At 39.7% G+C, this 19,019-nt stretch overlaps 1 protein-coding gene across 1 annotated transcript in view; it reads left to right on the top strand.

Annotated features, from left to right (window-relative positions):
- Window positions 1-18,621, top strand: part of snx2 (sorting nexin 2) — a 28,476-nt gene extending 9,855 nt beyond the window's left edge. Inside the window, exons 3-15 of the mRNA XM_035786459.2 lie at window positions 1,212-1,366; window positions 1,639-1,705; window positions 3,439-3,482; window positions 6,118-6,259; window positions 6,468-6,546; window positions 9,270-9,345; window positions 9,817-9,930; window positions 10,439-10,532; window positions 12,678-12,883; window positions 13,307-13,450; window positions 17,207-17,287; window positions 17,569-17,640; window positions 18,090-18,621. Coding sequence (XP_035642352.1) covers window positions 1,212-1,366; window positions 1,639-1,705; window positions 3,439-3,482; window positions 6,118-6,259; window positions 6,468-6,546; window positions 9,270-9,345; window positions 9,817-9,930; window positions 10,439-10,532; window positions 12,678-12,883; window positions 13,307-13,450; window positions 17,207-17,287; window positions 17,569-17,640; window positions 18,090-18,140 — 1,325 coding nt within the window. The 3' untranslated portion in view covers window positions 18,141-18,621. The remainder of the gene's footprint in view (window positions 1-1,211; window positions 1,367-1,638; window positions 1,706-3,438; window positions 3,483-6,117; window positions 6,260-6,467; window positions 6,547-9,269; window positions 9,346-9,816; window positions 9,931-10,438; window positions 10,533-12,677; window positions 12,884-13,306; window positions 13,451-17,206; window positions 17,288-17,568; window positions 17,641-18,089) is intronic.
- Window positions 18,622-19,019: the final 398 nt, after the last annotated feature.

Here is a 19,019-nt window from a genome sequence, read left to right as displayed (position 1 = left end):
TGCTCCAAAACCGCCATAAAAAAGCCAGACCACGGTTTGCAAATGCACATGAGGACAAAAATCATACTTTTTGGAGAAATGTTCTCTTGTTACGTTTGGAGGAAAAAGGGGGAGGCTTGCAAGCCGAAGAACACCATCCCAACCATGAAGCACAGAGGTGGCAGCATCCTGTTGTGTGGGTGTTTTGCTGCAGGAGGGACTGGTGCACTTCACAAAATAGATGGCCTCATGAGGGAGGACAATTATGTGGATATATTGAAGCAACATCTCAAGACATAAGTTAAAGCTTGGTCACAAATGGGTCTTTGAATTGGACACTGTCGCCAAGCATACTTCCAAATTTGAGGCGAAATGGCTTAAGGACAACAAAGTCAAGGTATTAGAGTGGCTATCACAAAGCCCTGACCTCAATCCCATAGAAAATGTGTGGGAAGAACTGAAAAAGCATGTGCGAGCAAGGAGGCCTACAAAACTGACTCAGTTACACCAGCTCTGTCAGGAGGAATGGGCCAAAATTAACCCAACTTATTGTGGGAAGCTTGTGGAAGGCTTCTGAAACGTTTGACCCAAGTTAAACAATTTCAAGGCAATGCTACCAAATACTAATTGAGTGTATGTAAACTTCTGACCCACTGGGAATGTGATGAAAGAAATAAAAGCTGAAATCATTCTCTCTACTATTATTTTGACATTTCACATTCTTAAAATAAAGTGGTGACCCTAACTGACCTAAGACAGGGACTTTTATATGAGGATTAAATGTCAGGAATTGTGAAGAACTGAGTTTACATTTATTTGGCTAAGGTGTATGTAAACTTCTGACTTCAACTGTCCTTTTAAGTTTTGTTCAAATAAGGTGTGTGGTCAGAAAGTGATTGGTGTCAAATGGAATATAGCAATTTTTCACATTTCACGTCCAAATCATCCCAAAGTGTAAAATTCATTGTTTAGCTCAATAAAGTTATTGTAAGATGTTTTGGACTTGAAACGAGAAATGCTCATTATAATTTTGATGAACTATCCCTTTTTAAAAATAAGTCGTTTAACTCGGAAGCGTTTGTATTACGCTCTTCAAAGGTTAAACCGTAGCACTACGTGAATACCATAATTCTCAGAGTGTTTCTCTTTCCATTTGGAGTCATCACTTGTATTTTGTTTCTCAAGTGTAATGTTTTGTTTGTATGTTTCTCTATTCTTTGTCTGTATTTCAGAAGCAACAGAGGAGGTTTCTCTGGATAGTCCAGAGAGGGAGCCCATCCTGTCAGACGGTCCATCTCCGGCCATCACCCCAGTCACCCCCACAGCTATGCTCACCCCCAGGATGGGCCTGGGCACTGCCGAGATGTTTGAGAGATCCCTGGATGAGGTAAGTAGTTGGGTTAAGTTGGCCCTAGATTCTGATCTTGGGCCAGTTTTGGATTTTCCCAAATAATGGTTAAGGTTCGTATTGGGGGAGGAGATGCTGATCCTAGATCTGTACCTTGGGGAAACTTCACCATGGAGCATTCTCATAACACAAAGGTCAAGGTGGACTTTTAATACCACCAATGTTAGCCTCCAAAGCATTGGTAGTATAAAAGGTTCACTGCAAGGAGAGGTTGAGAGTGCAACTTTCATTTTATTTTTGTTTCCTTTTAGATTGAAGAGGACGATAGTGGTGACACCTTTGACATGCATATAGCAGTGTCCGATCCAGAAAAAGTTGGTACGTTTAATACCGTGTTAATGTATTCATATATTAAATGGATACTTTGGGATTTTGGCAATGAAGCCCTTTGTCTATTTCCCCAGAGTCAGATGAACTTATGGATACCATTGTTATGTCTCTGTGTTCAGTCTGAAGGAATAAGAGGTGGTTTTGTGAGCCAATCCTAACTAGCGTTAGCTCAATGACTGGAAGAAAAAAAATTGTTTTTGTTATTAATGAAAAATTAAACACCAACAAGTATTCACTCCCCTGGGTCAATACAATCTTTTTTGGTAAGTCTGAGAGGGTTTGCATACCTGGATTGTGCAATATTTGCCCATTTTATTATTTTCTTAACTCTTCAAGCTCTGTCAAGTTGGTTGTTCATAAACATTAATTTTTAAGTCTTGACAAATATTTCCAAGTACATTTAAGTCAAACTGTAACAAGGCTACTCAGGAACATGAACTCTCTTCTTGGTAAGCATCTGCTGTATAGATTTTAGGTTATTGTCCTGCTGAAAGGAATGAATGAATTTGTCTCCCAGTGTCTGGTGGAAAGCAGACTGAACCAGATTTCCTCCAGTCCTTGCCGATGAAAAACATTTCCACATCATGATGCAGCAACCACTATGCTTGGAAATATAGAGAGTGGTACTCAATGATGTGTTGTTGGATTTTCCCAAAATACAACATTTAGGACATTTAGTGCCTTTTTGCAAACAGAGTGCATGTTTTGGAGTATTTTTTTTTCTCTCTACGCGGTTTCCTTTTCACTCTGTCATTTAGGTTAGTATTGTGAAGTAACTACAATGTTGTTGATCCATCCTCAGTTTTCTCCCATCACAGCCATTAAACACCTTAACTGTTTTAAAATCACCATTGGCCTCCCTGAGCGGTTTCCTTCCTCTGTGGCAACTCTGTTAGGAGGGACGCCTGTGTCTTTATAGTGACTGGGTGTATTGATACACCATGTAAAGCCAAATGAATACATTTACCATGCTCAAAGGGATATTCCTTGTCTGCTCTTTCTATTTTTACCCTGCCAATCGGTGCACTTCTTTGCGGGGGCATTGGAAAAGCTCCCTCGTCTTTGTAATAATATAATAATAATATATGCCATTTAGCAGACGCTTTTATCCAAAGCGACTTACAGTCATGTGTGCATACATTCTACGTATGGGTGGTCCCGGGGATCGAACCCACTACCCTGGCGTTACAAGCGCCATGCTCTACCAACTGAGCTACAGAAGGACCAGAAGGAAGGAATCTGTTCTTGAAATACACTACTCAATTGAGTGACCTTACAGATAATTGTTAGTGTGGGGTACAGAGAGGGGGCAGTCATAAATAAATCATGTTAACCCCTATTATTGCACACAGAGTGAGTCAATGCAACATTATGTGACTTGTTAAGTAAACGTTGACTCCTGTGTTTATTTAGGCTTGCCATTAACAAAGGGGGTGAAGACATTATTATTATCATTATTAATTTATATAATTTTCTTTTCATGTTGACATTAATGCCGCATTTTGTGTAGGTCCGTGCGGGGGAAAACAATTAAATCCACTTCAATCCCATTTTGTAACGCAACAAAATTTGATAAAATCCAAGGGGATGAATACTTATGATATACATTGTATTATTCTCTCAAGTAGAAAATGAGCGACAATGCTGTTGTATCGAGGAGAGAATAGTTAAACCAATCCTGTTACTTTGGTTTACGCTAATATTTATGTTTCTTCTTTAAGGGGATGGAATGAATGCTTACATGGGATACAAAGTAACTACAAAGGTAAGGAAAATATCTTCATATTCTACTTTTTCTTTTTTTTAATCACTTGGGACGAGTTCAGAGTAGGGTTGCAAAATTATGGTAACGTTCCCCAAAAAGTTATCAGGGAAGGTTACCGTTGAAGTTGATATTAAGATTATACACATGTACTGCACATTCGTATCCACACTTTGAGTGGGGTATACTGTATGTTAGGTCAGAAGGCAACAAATAGATTGACAGTGTTAATAGGCATGGTTTTAGTGCCCATATTTGATATTGCTGTAGTTATTATTTGTAAACTGTATCATGAGGTGACTCAAGACAACAAAGTGATTCCCTTTTTTTTTTTTTAGTACCTGGTACAAAAGTATATTTGTGTTAAGTTTTTATTATTAAGATGAATGGGTCGATTCTTTTAAATATGTCTTTGGACAGATTTGGCTCATTAATCTAAATGGTCTGAATAATGATGATCCACACTTCTTTGAAAATACATATAATAATTTATCAGACCTACAAGCAATACAAGACTATTGTTATGGTGGGAGATTATAATAGGGTTTTAAATACCTCAGTGGGCCGTAAAGGAAATCACACTACAAACTATCACCCTTGTGCTCTTATGGAAATCACGAATATCGTGGATATATTGGAACTAGTGGATATATGGAGGCTGAAATATCCTGACCTGGTGAGATATACATGGAGGAGGATTAATCTAGCTATAGTCGTCTTTCTTATGTCATTCTCGCTGGCACCAAAACATTTTTTAAAGGTTTTGATAGGAGACAGAATGAGATCGGACAATCAAATAATTGGCATATATATATATATATATATATATATATATATATATATATATATATATATATATATATATATATATATATATATATTACCCTTACAGAATTTCCATATGGGCACAGATATTACAAGTGTAACCAAAACCTTTTGCATGAAAATGTTTTTTTAACCAGCACAGAAGAATTGATAACTGACTTTTTCCGACATAAAAATATGCAGTGCCTTCGGAAAGTATTCAGACCCTTGACTTTTTCCATATTTTGTTAAATTACAGCCTTACTCTAAAACATTTTTTTTTATATATATATTCCACAATCTACACACAATACCCCATAATGACAAAGTGAAAACAGGTTTTTAGAAATTTGTGCAAATCTTTTTTTTTTTTTACAGAAATACCTTATCTAAATAAATATTCAGACCTATGCTATGAGACTCGAAATACATCCTGTTTCCATTGTTCGTCCTTGGGATGTTTCTGCAACTTGATTGGAGTCCACTTGTGGTAAATTCAATTGATTGGATTTGGAAAGGCACACACCTGTCTATATAAGGTCCCACAGTTGACAGTGCATGTCAGCAAAAACCAAGCCATGAGGTCGAGGGAATTGTCCGTAGAGTTCTGAGACAGGATTGTGTCGCGTCACAGATCTGGGGAAGGGTACCAAAACATTTCTGCAGCATTGAAGGTCCCCAAGAACACAGTGGCCTCCATCATTCTTAAATGGAAGAAGTTTGGAACCACTAAGACTCTTGATTGAGCTGGCCGCCCAGTAAACTGAGCAATCTGGGAAGAAGGGACTTGGTCAGGGAGGTGACCATGGTCACTCTGTCAGAGCTCTGGAGATCTTCCAGAAGGACAACCATCTCTGCAGCATGCCACCAATCAGGCCTTTATGGTAGTGGCCAGACGGAAGCCACTCCTCAGTAAAAGACACATGACAGCCCACTAGGAGTTTGCCAAAAGGCACCTAAAGACTCTGACCATGAGAAACAAGATTATCTGGTCTGATGAAGCCAAGATTGAACTCTTTGGCCTGAATGCCAAGCGTCACGTCTGGAGGAAACGTGGCACCATCCCTACGGTGAAGCATCGTGGTGGCAGCATCATGCTGTGGGGATGTTTTTCAGCGGCAGGGACTGGGAAACTAGTCAGGATTGAGGCAAAGATGAACAGAGTAAACTAGAGAGAGATCTTTGATGAAAACCTGCTCCAGAGTGCTCAGGACCTCAGACTGAGGCAAAGGTTCACCTTCCAACAGGACAACGACCCTAAGCACACAGCCAAGACAACTCTGTAGTGGCTTCAGGACAAGTCTCTGAATGTCCTTGAGTGACTCAGCCAGAGCCTGGACTTGAACCCGATCAAACATCACTGGAGTGACCTGAAAATAGTTGTGCAGCAATGCTCCCCATCTAACCCGACAGCTTTAGAGGATCTGCAGAGAACAATGGGACAAACTCCCCAAATACAGGTGTGCCAAGCTTGTAGAGTCATTCCCAAAAATACTTGATGCTGTAATCGCTGCCAAAGGTGCTTCAACGAAGTACTAAGATAAGAGTCTGAATACTTATGTAACTGTAATATTTCCGCTTTTTATTTATTTTATAAATGTGCAAAAATGTCTAAACCTGTTTTTGCTTTGTCATTATAGGGTATTGTGTGTGTGTGTGTGTGGGGGGAAACTATTTTATCCATTTTAGAATAAGGCTGTAACGTTACATGTGAATGGGTCTGAATACTTTCCGAATGCACTGTACATAATAAGTTGTATTATTTGTGATAAGTTTAAAAAGAAAAATGACATTTTCCACTATTGCCTTGTCAATGTCTTCTTCCTCCTTCTAGACCTCTATGACCATTTTCAGCAAGAATGAAACCACTGTAAGGAGGAGGTTTAGTGACTTTCTAGGCTTGCACAGCAAACTAGCCTCCAGGTACCTGCATATAGGATACATAGTCCCTCCTGCTCCAGAGAAAAGCATTGTGGGTGAGTGAAATCTGCATGGAGTTGAATAAGGTTTTATTGTTGTTGCATCAGCTAGTTTAGTCATGTATGTCATGAATTGTGGTAGCAAAACAGCAGCGCTGATATTTCCTATAGTAGTGTGTAAAGAGGGCAGTCGTTTTGCCTGGGCAACGTTGTTCATCTACAGGAATGACTGTGTGTAAACATTTGTATATGTCTTCATCTACAGGAATGACTAAGGTCAAAGTTGGGAAAGAGGATTTGTCTTCTGCAGAATTTGTCGAGAAGAGAAGATCAGCCTTAGAAAGGTATCTATGAACATACAAGAAACCCTTCTCAAAATCAGTAGTTTTTCAGACCTACTGCAAACATGTAACCATTCCATCAAATCATTATTCTGCTGTTTCATTTGTTTTGGCGATCTTTACGACATACATCCACGCCTGTCCTCCAACAGTGAATGATCCTCGCCACGCAGCTCATTTAATGCCCTACTTGTCAGATGAGACAGCTCTCATGTCTTACACAAAACGTTTACGTGAAAAGCCCCTTCAGTCTAAAGAGCATTCTTGTTCTGGTCTTTTGTGGCTTGAAAGGTTAACCTAGAAATATTAGGTAAATAATTATCACAGCGCTCCAGGGATTCGAGGCTGTCAACACGTGAATGGGGGGGGGGGGGTTTCCTCCCGAGCTTCATACCGTATCCTCTGTACAGAGCTGTCTAACATTTTCGGTGTTCAGCCCGAAGATGACTACTGCTGCCCCATCCCTGGTTTTAGCCCATTCTGATGAATCGAATAACAATTTACGTTAAGTGAGGCCCTGACATTTCTCTGCCCTTTTTATCATCTGCCCATTGACTGACATGAAGGTCAGTGTTTACAAGTGGACAGGGTGTCCGATTTATACACCTCACTGTTAAAGAACTGAATCCTGATGGCCAAAACAATTCATTTTAATTGTAACATAAGGTATTTTAATATATATGCATTCAAATAACTTATTTCAAATTAATTGTTTTGGCCATCAGGATTAGGTTCTTTAACAGTGAGGTGTACAAAGCTGACACCCTGCCCACTTGTAAACGCTGACCTTCATGTCAGTCAATGGGCGGATGATATTATATACAGTTGAGGTCGGAAGTCGGAACACTTAGGTTGGAGTCATTAACTCGTTTTTCAACCACTCCACAAATTTCTTGTTAACAAACTAGTTTTGGCAAGTTGGTTAGGACATCTACTTTGTGCATGACACAAGTAATTTTTCAAACAATTGTTTACAGACAGATTATTTCACTTATAATTCACTGCATCACAATTCCAGTGGGTCAGAAGTTTACATACACTAAGTTGACTGTGCCTTTAAACAGACTGGAACATTCAAGACAATGATGTCATGGCTTTAGATGCTTTTGATAGGCTAATTGACATCATTTGAGTCAATTGGAGGTGTACCTGTGGATGTATTTCAAGGCCTACCTTGAAATACATGTACCTGTGGATGCCTCTTTGCTTGACATCATGGGAAAATCCAAATAAATCAGCCAAGATCTCAGAAAAAAATGGTAGACCTCCACAAGTCTGGTTCATCCTTGTGAGCAATTTCCAAATGCCTGAAGGTACCACGTTCATCTGTACAAACAATAGTACGCAAGTATTAACATCATGGGACCACACAGCTGTCATCCTACTCAGGAAGGAGACATGTTCTGTCTCCTTGAGATGAACGTACTGTGGTGCGAAAAGGGCAAATCAATCCCAGAACAACAGCAAAGGACCTTGTGAAGATGCTGGAGGAATCAGGTACAAAAGTATCTATATCCACAGTAAAACAAGTCCTATATCAACATAATCTAAAAAGGCTGCTCAGCAAGGAAGAAGCCACTGCTCCAAAACCGCCATAAAAAAAGCCAAACTACCGTTTGAAACTGCACATGGGGACAAAGATTTTGCTTTTTTTGGAGAAATGTTCTCTGGTCTGATGAAACAAAAATAGAACTGTTTGTCCAAAATGACTGTCATTATGTTAGGAGGGAAAAGGGGGAGAACACCATCCCAACCGTGAAGAACTGGGGTGGCAGCATCAAGTTGTGGGGGTGCTTTGCTGCTGGAGGGACTGCTGCACTTAATAAAATAGATGGCATCATGAGGGAGGAAAATTATGTGGATATATTGAAGCAACATCTCAAGACATCAGTCAGGAAGTTAAAGCTTGGTTGTAAATGGGTCTTCCAAATGGACAATGACCCCAAGCATACTTCAAAAGTTGTGGCAAAATGGACAGCAAAAGTCAAGGTATTGGAGTGGCCATCACAAAGCCCTGACGTTAATCCCATAGAAAATTTGTGAAAAAAAACGTGTGTGAGCAAGGAGGCCTACAAACCTGACTCTGTTACACCAGCTCTGTCAGGAGGAATGGGCCAAAATTAACCCAACTTATTGTGGAAAGCTTGTGGAAGGCTCCCCAAATTGTTTGACCCAAGTTAACACTAGTCTGCTATACCTGCGCCAAAACTCTGGTGTTTTTTATCCTATAGATAGCTTGTTCTCCATCTTCATTTTTTAAAATGGTGAGCCATGTTTTAAGCACAAGGATCAAAACTAATTTTCTCATGTGCTTTCGTCTCTCTGTAGCAGAAATATAGAGAGCAATCTGTTTGGAACATCAAATTGCAATACATATAGAATTGTGAAAACCAAAATACATATTGTATTGGCACCTAAGTACATTTACATTCATGTAGTTTAGCAGTCCCTCTTATCCAGAGTGATGTAATGTAGTGAGTGCATACATCTTTGTATTTTTTTCATACTGGTCTCCCTTGGGAAATGAACCCACAACCCTGGTGTTGCAAGCAACATGCTCTACCAACTGAGCCACACAGGACCAAGTATCGTGATATGGTATTGTGAGGTCCCTGGCAAATCCTAGCCCTACTGTATTTAATATTTTTTTCATTCATTGTTACCTCTGCACTGAGCATGGTAATGATTTATCTACACAATGTAACCTTTTCTTTTATGCTCAATAGGTATCTGATGAGAACAGTGAAACATCCCATCCTGCTGAAGGATCCGGATGTCATGATGTTCCTGGAGAGTTCAGAGGTAGCTTTTAGTCTCAATCTGTGTACAACATCCAATTGAGAATAAAAAAATTTAAAGCAGATTTTTTTGTTATTTTGTGGTGATATTTTTCCCCTATTTCACTATCCTTTAATAAAGCCAACTTCTGGAAATAGTTTGGGATAAGCTCAAGAACATATGTGACCTTTGTTTTGAAAATGGTCAGTGTCACAGCAACATGTTCCAATGAAATTACTGTATTAATCCAGATGTAATGAAATGCCACTGTAGAAAAGAAGGATAAATGGCTGAAAGCAATTGAAAGCTATTTTTGCCCATTGTTCCTCTGAGAGTTTTCCCAGTAAATGGATTAAATTAGATTCTAACAACATTGAAATGTATGGGAGTGGAGAAAACCCCACACAGCTCCTGGCGCGGGGCTCCCTCTGGGATTGGGTCGGAGCCCTAGCCTGTTAACCGGTTTGTTTGCACTTATTTGTCATTTTATCCCAGCTGCCGAGAGCGGTTAGCACCCAGGCGCTGAGTGGGGCCGGAATATTGAGGATGGTAAACAAAGCTGCCGACGCTGTCAACAAAATGACAATCAAGATGAATGAATCGGATGCGGTAAGGGCTGATTTTTGGACTTGAATAATGAGACGAATTAATGAGGCTTTCCACTTGAATTCTAAGATTGTGTGAGTGAAAAGAAGTAGAGGCACAAGCCAGGTGCTGCTCGGGGGGTGGTCCTTTCCTTCCTTACTGGGAAAAGCTATATTATTTTTATTTTCTACTTCATTGCAATTTATTAACTGCCTTTATTTTTGATACGCTTGTCATTCAAATGTAAACTGTAAAAGCGTTGTTGGCATTGGATAGCTTGTGGATATGGGGCCTGTCTTACACCGTCAATGTGTTGAATGTAAACCTAGCATCTCGCACAGGGTGACTCAGTATGTAAAAAATATTTTCAAATTTAATGTGTTCATTTATTTATTAATCAATAATTGCAAATGTTTTGAAAACATACATATTTACTAGTTACTATCATTACTTATTCATACTATTAGAATTTAATTCTGTGGAGAAACTGTATTATGTTTCAGCTTGATTTTATTTCTGTGAGTGTCAACAGTGGTTTGAGGAGAAGCACCAGCAGTTTGAGAACCTCGACTTGCAACTCAGAAAACTGCATGCTAGTGTGGAGTGTCTGGTCTGCCACCGGAAAGGTAATCCTCCCATGAGTCCTGACCCTGAGCCCCAGTTTAGAGACATACTCTAGACATGTAAGGCCACATTCTGCTCTTTTAAATGCACAAGCAGTGTGTAAAATATCTGCAAATCTGCAATTACTCCAAAACTTGATTGCACCGCCTGTAAACTGCCAGTAAAATTCTTCCTATAATGTATATTTAATATACTACAGTTGAAGTCAGAAGTTTACATACACCTTAGCCAACTTAATCTTAACTCTGTTTTTCACAATTCCTGACATTTAATCCTAGTAAAAATTCCATGTCTTAGGTCAGTTAGGATCACCATTTTATTTAAAGAATGTGACATGTCAGAATAATAGCAGAGAGAATTATTTATTTCAGCTTTTATTTCTTTCATCACATTCCCAGTGGGTCAGAAGTTTACATACACTCAATTAGTATTTGGTAGTACAGCCTTCAAATTGTTTAACTTGGGTCAAACGTTTCATGTATCCTTCCACAAGCTTCCCACAATAAGTTGGGTGAATTTTGGCCCATTCCTCCTGACAGAGCTGGTGTAACAGAGTCAGGTTTGTAGGCCTCCTTGCTCGAACACGCTTTTTCAGTTCTGTCCACAAATGTTCTATAGGATTTAGGTCAGGGCTTTGTGATGGCCACTCCAATACCTTGACTTTTGTTGTCCTTAAGCCATTTTGCCACAACTTTGGAAGTATGCTTGGGGTCATTGTCCATTTGGAAGACCCATTTGTGACCAAGCTTTAACTTCCTGACTCATGTCTTGAGATGTTGCTTCAATATATCCACGTAATTTTCCTCCCTCATGATGCCATCTATTTTGTGAAGTGCACCAGTCCCTCCTGCAGCAAGCACCCCCACAACATGATGCTGTCACCCCCGTGCTTCACGGTTGAGATGGTGTTCTTCGGATTTCAAGCCTCCCCCTTTCTCCTCCAAATGTAACGATGGTCATTATGGCCAAACAGTTCTATTTTTGTTTCATCTGACCAGTGGACATTTCCCCAAAAAGTATTATCTTTGTCCCCATGTGCAGTTGCAAACCGTAGTTTGGCTTTTTTATGGCGGTTTTGGAGCAGTGTCTTCTTCCTTGCTGAGCGGTCTTTCAGGTTATGTCAATATAGGACTCATTTTACTGTGGATATAGATACTATTGTTTGTACAGATTAATGTGGTACCTTCAGGCGTTTGGAAATTGCTCCCAAGGATGAACCAGACTTGTGGAGGTCTACAATTCTTTTGGGGGGGCTAATTTATGTTGATTTTCCTATGATGTCAAGCAAAGAGGCACTGAGTTTGAAGGTAGGCCTTGAAATACATCCACAGGTACACCTCCAATTGATGATGTCAATTAGCCTATCAGAAGCTTCTAAAGCCATGACATCATTTTCTGGAATTTTCCAAGCTGTTTAAAGGCACAGTCAACTTAGTGTATGTAAACTTTTGACCCACTGGAATTTCTGACTTCAACTGTATATATCGTGTGCTGTCTAATTCTGGACAATATCTGGTGTTACAATTATCAAACAATTGCCATGTATAATACAATTCTCAATTGAACAATTTTGTTATGGGCCCAGTGCAGGTAAACACGTGATTTCCTGTGTTTTATATACTGTATATTTCCACACTGAGGTTAGAATGATACTGTAAATTTTTTGAAAGTTTGATAATACCCGTTTTAGTATAAGAACTGTTTGAAAAGACTGCCTGAAATTTCAGTCTGTTTTGGCGGGATGGAGTTTTGGCCTGCCTGGTGGAGTTACCAGTTAATAGACTAACAAGAAAGGGCATTCCAAACCTCTCTGCCAATAACGGCTAGTTTTCAGTTTTCCTCTCCCCACTCAGACCACTGCCAGACTGTCCCTTGCTTGAGAAATTGCTCTTTGCTAAGAAGCTGTTTTTCTTTATATTTGATTGTTTTAAATTAAAACAATCACCGTAAGGTACTTAATTGTTAGCCAGAAATGATTTGATATTGAGATATAAATGGCTGCATTGGACCATTTTAATTGTCTTGCACATTATTTGTGAACCATTTTAAATTGGACCACTTTGCAATTCTTCACCTATGAACCTACTCTCTTTCTGAACAATGTCATGATCACTTTCTCTTCCTTTCTCTTCTCTCCTCATCTTCAGAGCTGTCGGTAAACACGGCATCCTTCGCCAAGTCGGCAGCCATGCTTGGGAACTCCGAGGACCACACAGCTCTGTCGCGGGCCCTGTCGCAGTTGGCCGAGGTGGAGGAGAAGATCGACCAGCTGCACCAGGACCAGGCTTACGCTGATTTCTACCTGTTCTCCGAGCTGCTGGGGGACTATGTACGTCTCATCACTGCAGTCAAGGTATTCACTGGAGACCTGTACCACTGTGCTGGAATAAAGCACTGGGGAACAGATATATTCTGTGTGGGCCTCACATTTCTTTATCTGTATTATTTTTTTAGCCCTTACCGATATTCTCAGGTTTAGGATGTGCGTATCACCTTCTTTTTTTGATCATTGGACACCTAGCACAGTCCTATGAATGTATACCCTTACCAAGGCTTCATTATCTGCAATACATTTCCAATGTTCTTTAGTTGTTGAATTTCACCTAGAGTAAAATAACTTACACACCAGCCTTCTACTATAAACCTTGTTGCAGGCCCTAATTCTGCTTTTCAACATTTTGTCTTGGCTGTTGTAATAAAGGCACATTCCCATTTCGATTCCTTTTAATGTGAGGTTAGCAGTGAACCTAAACGTATGCTTTGTCTCTTTCCGTAGGGTGTATTTGACCACCGGATGAAGACTTGGTCCAAGTGGCAGGACACCCAGCTCTTGCTGCAGAAGAAGCGTGAGGCTGAGTCCAAACTCCAGTTCGCGAACAAGCCAGACAAGCTACAGCAGGCTCAGGACGAAATCAAAGAGGTAAGTGAAAAGTGCACCTCACTAACAAGCAAACAGACATTTGAATGATACGTGTGCTCAAATAGGCTGGATAGAATTGCAAGAGAGGGCAGCTATATAGTGGCAGGACACCCAGAACAAAAACATAAACGCAACATGTTTCATGAGCTGAAATTAAAGATCCCAGAAATGTTCCATATGCACAAAAAGCTTATTTCTCTCAAAATGTTAGCAGAAATGTCCCTCACATCCCTCTTGCCAATAATGGCATAGTTATTTAACTAGGCAAGTCAGTTAAGAACAAATCTTGTTTTCAATGACGGCCTAGGAACAGTGGGTTAACTGCCTGTTCAGGGGCAGAACGACAGATTTGTACCTTGTCAGCTCATGGATTTGAACTTGCAACCTTCCGGTTACTAGTCCAATGCTCTAACCACTAAGCTACCCTGCCGCCCCAATTAAACATCATGATCATTGCACAGGTGCACCGTGTGCAGGGGACAATAAAAGGCCACTCTAAAATGTGCTGTTTTGTCACACAACACAATGCCACAGATTTGTTTTGAATGAGCGTGCAATTGGCATGTTGACTACAGGAATGTCCATTGAGCTGTTGCCGGAGAATTGAATTTCTCTACCATGTTAATTTCTCTACCATAAGCTGCCTCCAACATCATTTTCGAGAATATGGCAGTACATCCAACCGGCATCACAACCGCAGACCATGTGTAACCACGCCAGTCCAGGACCTCCACATCTGGCTTCTTCACCTGCGGGATCATTTGAGACCAGTCACCCAGACAGCTGTTGACACTGTGGGATTGCAAAACCGAAGAATTTCTGCACAAACTATCTCAGGGAAACTCATCTGCATGCTCGTTGTCCACACCAGGGTCTTGACCTGACTACAGTTCGGCATCGTTTCTGACTTCATTCGGCAAATGCTCACCTTTGACAAGTGTGCTCTTCACGGATGAATCCCAGTTTCAACTGTACCGGCGTCTTGTGGGCGAGCGATTGTGGTTTGCTAATGTCAACTTTATGAACAGAGTGTTACATGGTGGGGTTATGGTATGGGCAGGCATAAGCTATGGACAATGAACACAATTGCATTTTATTAATGGCAGTTTGAATGCACAGAGATACCGTGACGAGATTCTGAGGCCCATTGTCGTGCATTCATCCGCCGTCATCACTTCATGTTTCAGCATGATAATGCTTGGCCCCATGTCGCAAGGATCTGTACACAATTCCTGGAAGCTGAAAATGTCCCAGTGGCCTGCATAATCACCAGACATGTCACCATTGAGCATGTTTGGGATGCTCTGGATCGACGTGTACGACAGCGTGTTCCAGTTCTCGCCATTATCCAGCAACTTCGCACAGCCATTGACGAGGAGTGGGACAACATGCCACAGGCCACAGTCAACAGCCTGATCAAGTCTATGCAAAGGCGATGTATCGCCCTCATGAGGCAAATGGTGGTCACACAAGATACTGACTGGTTTTCTGAGCCATGCCCCTACTTTAAAAATAAAAAAGGTTATCTGTGACCAACCGATGCATATTTGTATTCCAGTCATGTGAAATCCAAAGATTAGGGCCTAATGAATTTATTTGAACTGCAACTCAGTAAAATCTTTTACGTTGTTGCATGTTGCGTTTTATATTTTTGTTCAGTGTAGTTAGTTACAAAATGTATTCAAGAAGTTAGTTTTCATGTTGACAACATTAAAATGGTATTGAGAATAGTATCTGGATGCTACTCAATCAAGCGGAGTCTAACCCAAAACATAAGCTTAATTCAATTCACCTCCTAAAGCTTTATTTCACATTCCATTACTGACTGGAAATTCAGGTACTCCTGAAGGGGTGTTTAAACTTGAATGTAGCATGTTAACCCCAGTTGCTCTCCTTGATTTGGAATAGCAAGCCAACCTTAGTGTGTCGGTTGTTTTGGTAAAACAATTACTTGAGTTTATTATGGCATTCATCTCTAGATCTGTTATTTGGGCATCAGCTTGGAAAAACTGGTTAAAGAGTCACAAATGATTAGCATTAGCTTATATTGCTATATGATCAGTTTTGACATGCTTACAATTACGCCATCATTACATGTTCCGCTACTCAACTTAAATGTCATTAGCTTTATGAGTACACTATTTATTTCTCTCCTTTTCCTCTCCTGCTACATCTCCTCCCTATGTGTATTGCCATCGATTCAATTGTTAAAACGCTTCTGAATTGTAGGCACATACTTTACACTTTATTTTAAACATAAGTAAATATTTGCATTAAATATGAGAAACCTAAGAAATACTTTGCTTAGGATGTTTGTAACAGACAAGGTGAAAAATCTATCTATGCCCTTGAGCAAGGCACTTAACTATAATTTGCTCCAGGGGGGGCCTGCTATTATGGCTGATCCTGTAAAACAACACATTTCACTGCACCTATGTGACAATAAAACATATTTTTGTATTATCCATGTACTTTCTAATTTACCAAATCTTGAACCATACTGCCCCCTTTGGTCAATAATAAGTATTCCACAAAGGACAATAAGATTCAGGGGGTGGTAGATTAATCGAGACATTTTGTCATAACGCATGCTACTGGAGATATTCACAGAGGGGTTGTTTTTTAAGTTGAATATCCCCCCTTTCTGTCTTGGGCATTGCATGCTAACCAGGGTGACTCCTGTAACGGCTACTACCCTCTTAACTGTTTGCTTTGATCAGTGGAGTGCCATTCCTCTATAGTTCACCTGTGTTTGGCAACAGTGGGTTCATGTTTGAATTATTTTAAGAAGAAAACATTTTCAGCCTCTTTAATTTCTGCATTTTCCCTGCCATGCCTCTACCAAGGAGATTGAGGAGGTAGGACCCTGGGCTTGGCTTTTTTTATTTACTTTTCTTCATCACTTACAGTTCCCTCCATTTCACCACTAAACTGCACCCATTGGAGTGCCTATCTAGTGTCACATGGATCATCTTTGTCAAAAGACTATGTTTGGCTGGTTCATTTGAAACTTACAATGATATCAATACACAAGTGATCACTTTGGGACTAGGGCAGGGTTTCCCAAACTCGGTCCCCGGGACCCCAAGGGGAACACGTTTTGCCCCCTGCACTACACAGCAGATTCAAATAATCAACTAATCATCAAGTTTTTATTTATTTTAATCGTCTGTAATATTAGGGCAAGAAACAAAACGTGCTCCCCTTGTGGTCCCAAGGACAGTTTTGGAAATGCTGGACTAGGGGATGAGGATTTGACAAAGTGAGGGTTGAAAACCTAATGAACTGAATATATAAATGGACTGTGCAAATTGGCACAGCATTGTGCAAACTGCTTCATGTGACTGTCTTACACTATCTATACGAACAGGACTGTTTCGTATTTGCAAGCGTAAAAATGGGCTTGTCTTAAATTCAAACTTTTTTTTACTCCTACTTAATATGCATTGCTTCACCATTTAACTTGGTATTGTCAATCATCTCCAGTGAATAGTGAGTTTACTTTACCCCACAACTCCTGAGAATTTGTCTATCCTCATTACTAGTAATTACTTAATACCTTTTTTACATTTTTTTTTCAAATGCAATTGACTAATGGATAATGTATACAGTAGTAACTGACCAGTAACAGTTAATTATGCAACAGGTTAGTGTATAAATCCAGTACACCAGTGTAGAATACATTTGTACACTTGTGTACTTGTTTTGGACCGTGGACTTTCTTAGTGGAGAAAACTTGTCATTTTGTCTTTGCAGTTGGAGGGGAAGGTCCAGCAAGGTGAAAAAGACTTTGAGCTGATTTCCAAAACCATTCGAAAAGAAGTGAGCCGATTCGAGGTATGGTGAACACGATAAAACACCTTTTATGTATTTGCTTTCGCCCCAGAATATGGGCATCATGTGGATGGGAGGGGCCTGTTAAACTAAAGTTTAGAAATAAGACAAGTGCAAATGTATTTGTAATATCAGGACAGCCCTAACTAAAATATATATATATATTTTTTTTTTAAATACTGCAGTATTATGATAGTTTTGATAGTGATTTATTACACCGACCGTATGTGTTCTCATCATAATGTTATTTTGTCTGACCTGTGACTATGTCTCTCTTGTTACAGAAAGAAAGAGTGAAGGACTTCAAAGTTGTCATTATTAAATACCTGGAGTCGCTTGTGCAAACACAACAGCAGGTACAGCATATCTGGGTTTGGATTCCTATTGGTAGTGTAGTGGGAGAGTAAAATGACATAACTACACACACACACCACTTGCACCAACTTGTAACAAATGTCATAATTTATGTTTCATTACGAAATGTATTAAAATATGTTGACAATTCAGTGATTATCTTGCATGTTTTCCCAGAATTCTACATACTATCTAATTAGCATAATACTATACTTAGAATAAAATATGCCTGAAAACATACTTTGAAATAATATACTTCCTTAATATACTATTTGAAAGGGAAATAAACATATGGGCCCAATACCACCTAATGTTTTGCTGTTAGATTTTTTTTTTTTATACTGACAATAGACATTCATGAACTTCATTTTCCTAAGGATTACCTTAAAAGTCTAACGCATGGTCATGTAGCTAATTGGATTCTCGCTGTATTTTCCCTTCTGCTCCACAGCTGATAAAGTATTGGGAGGCGTTCTTACCCGAAGCCAAAGCTATCGCATAATAACTGGATGGCCCGCCTTGCCTGCGTTTTTGCCAACCATAGCACCCCTGTCTGATGATCACACATTTTCTTATGTTTACGTCCAGATCACGCCTTCAAGAGAATGCATGGAGAAACAAAATACACGTTTTGACATGCATAATAAAACCACTTAATTTTGGTGGAGAATTGCTTTGTTACCCTATGATTTCACCTGAAAGAAGCACCTGTCCCATTTCTGTTGAGAGATTAACCGCACGAGGACTGTGATAAGCCAGGGACTTCGCACTCCCTGATTGATCAAACACTACTACTCTGTCTTATTTACTACCAGTATGATTTGTGCATTTAATAATTGCCACCTAATGTGCAATGGTTGACGATTTCTTTTCCTAGATTTTTTTGTTGTATTGTTTAATTTGAAAGCCTTTTCTTTTGACTTTACATTCCCGTGCCGCAAATGTTTGAGTACTTTAATTCTAATAAAGGAATGTATCTCGGTGTTGGTTGTGATGTTTTGAAATGGTGTTGTCGTCGTGCATATCACTTTGCTGACAGGCCTTGTCTTTGTACTGTACACAGGAGTTTTCGGTTACTACGGTGCTTCATACGCATTTCATGCGGACCACATGATAGTTTTTGAGGAGAGCTTGTTTATTTTCTTTAACAGTTGCATTCATTCTCATTAAAATATACTTTAATACACTAACACTGTACATGTTATTGAGACATACACTGAGTGTACAAACATTAGGAACACATCTAATGTCTTCTCATGACCGACTATCCAGGTGACTATCCAGGTGAAAGCTGTGATCCCTTACTGACGTCACCTGTTAAATCCACTTTAACCCGTGTCTATAAATTGGAGGAGATTTAAGGATTTTTTTTAAGCCTGGA

The sequence above is a fragment of the Oncorhynchus keta genome, chromosome 14 (genome assembly GCF_023373465.1).
Source record: "Oncorhynchus keta strain PuntledgeMale-10-30-2019 chromosome 14, Oket_V2, whole genome shotgun sequence".
NCBI classification, from domain to species: Eukaryota; Metazoa; Chordata; class Actinopteri; order Salmoniformes; family Salmonidae; genus Oncorhynchus; species Oncorhynchus keta.
This window is presented reverse-complemented; position numbering and strand designations above follow the sequence as displayed.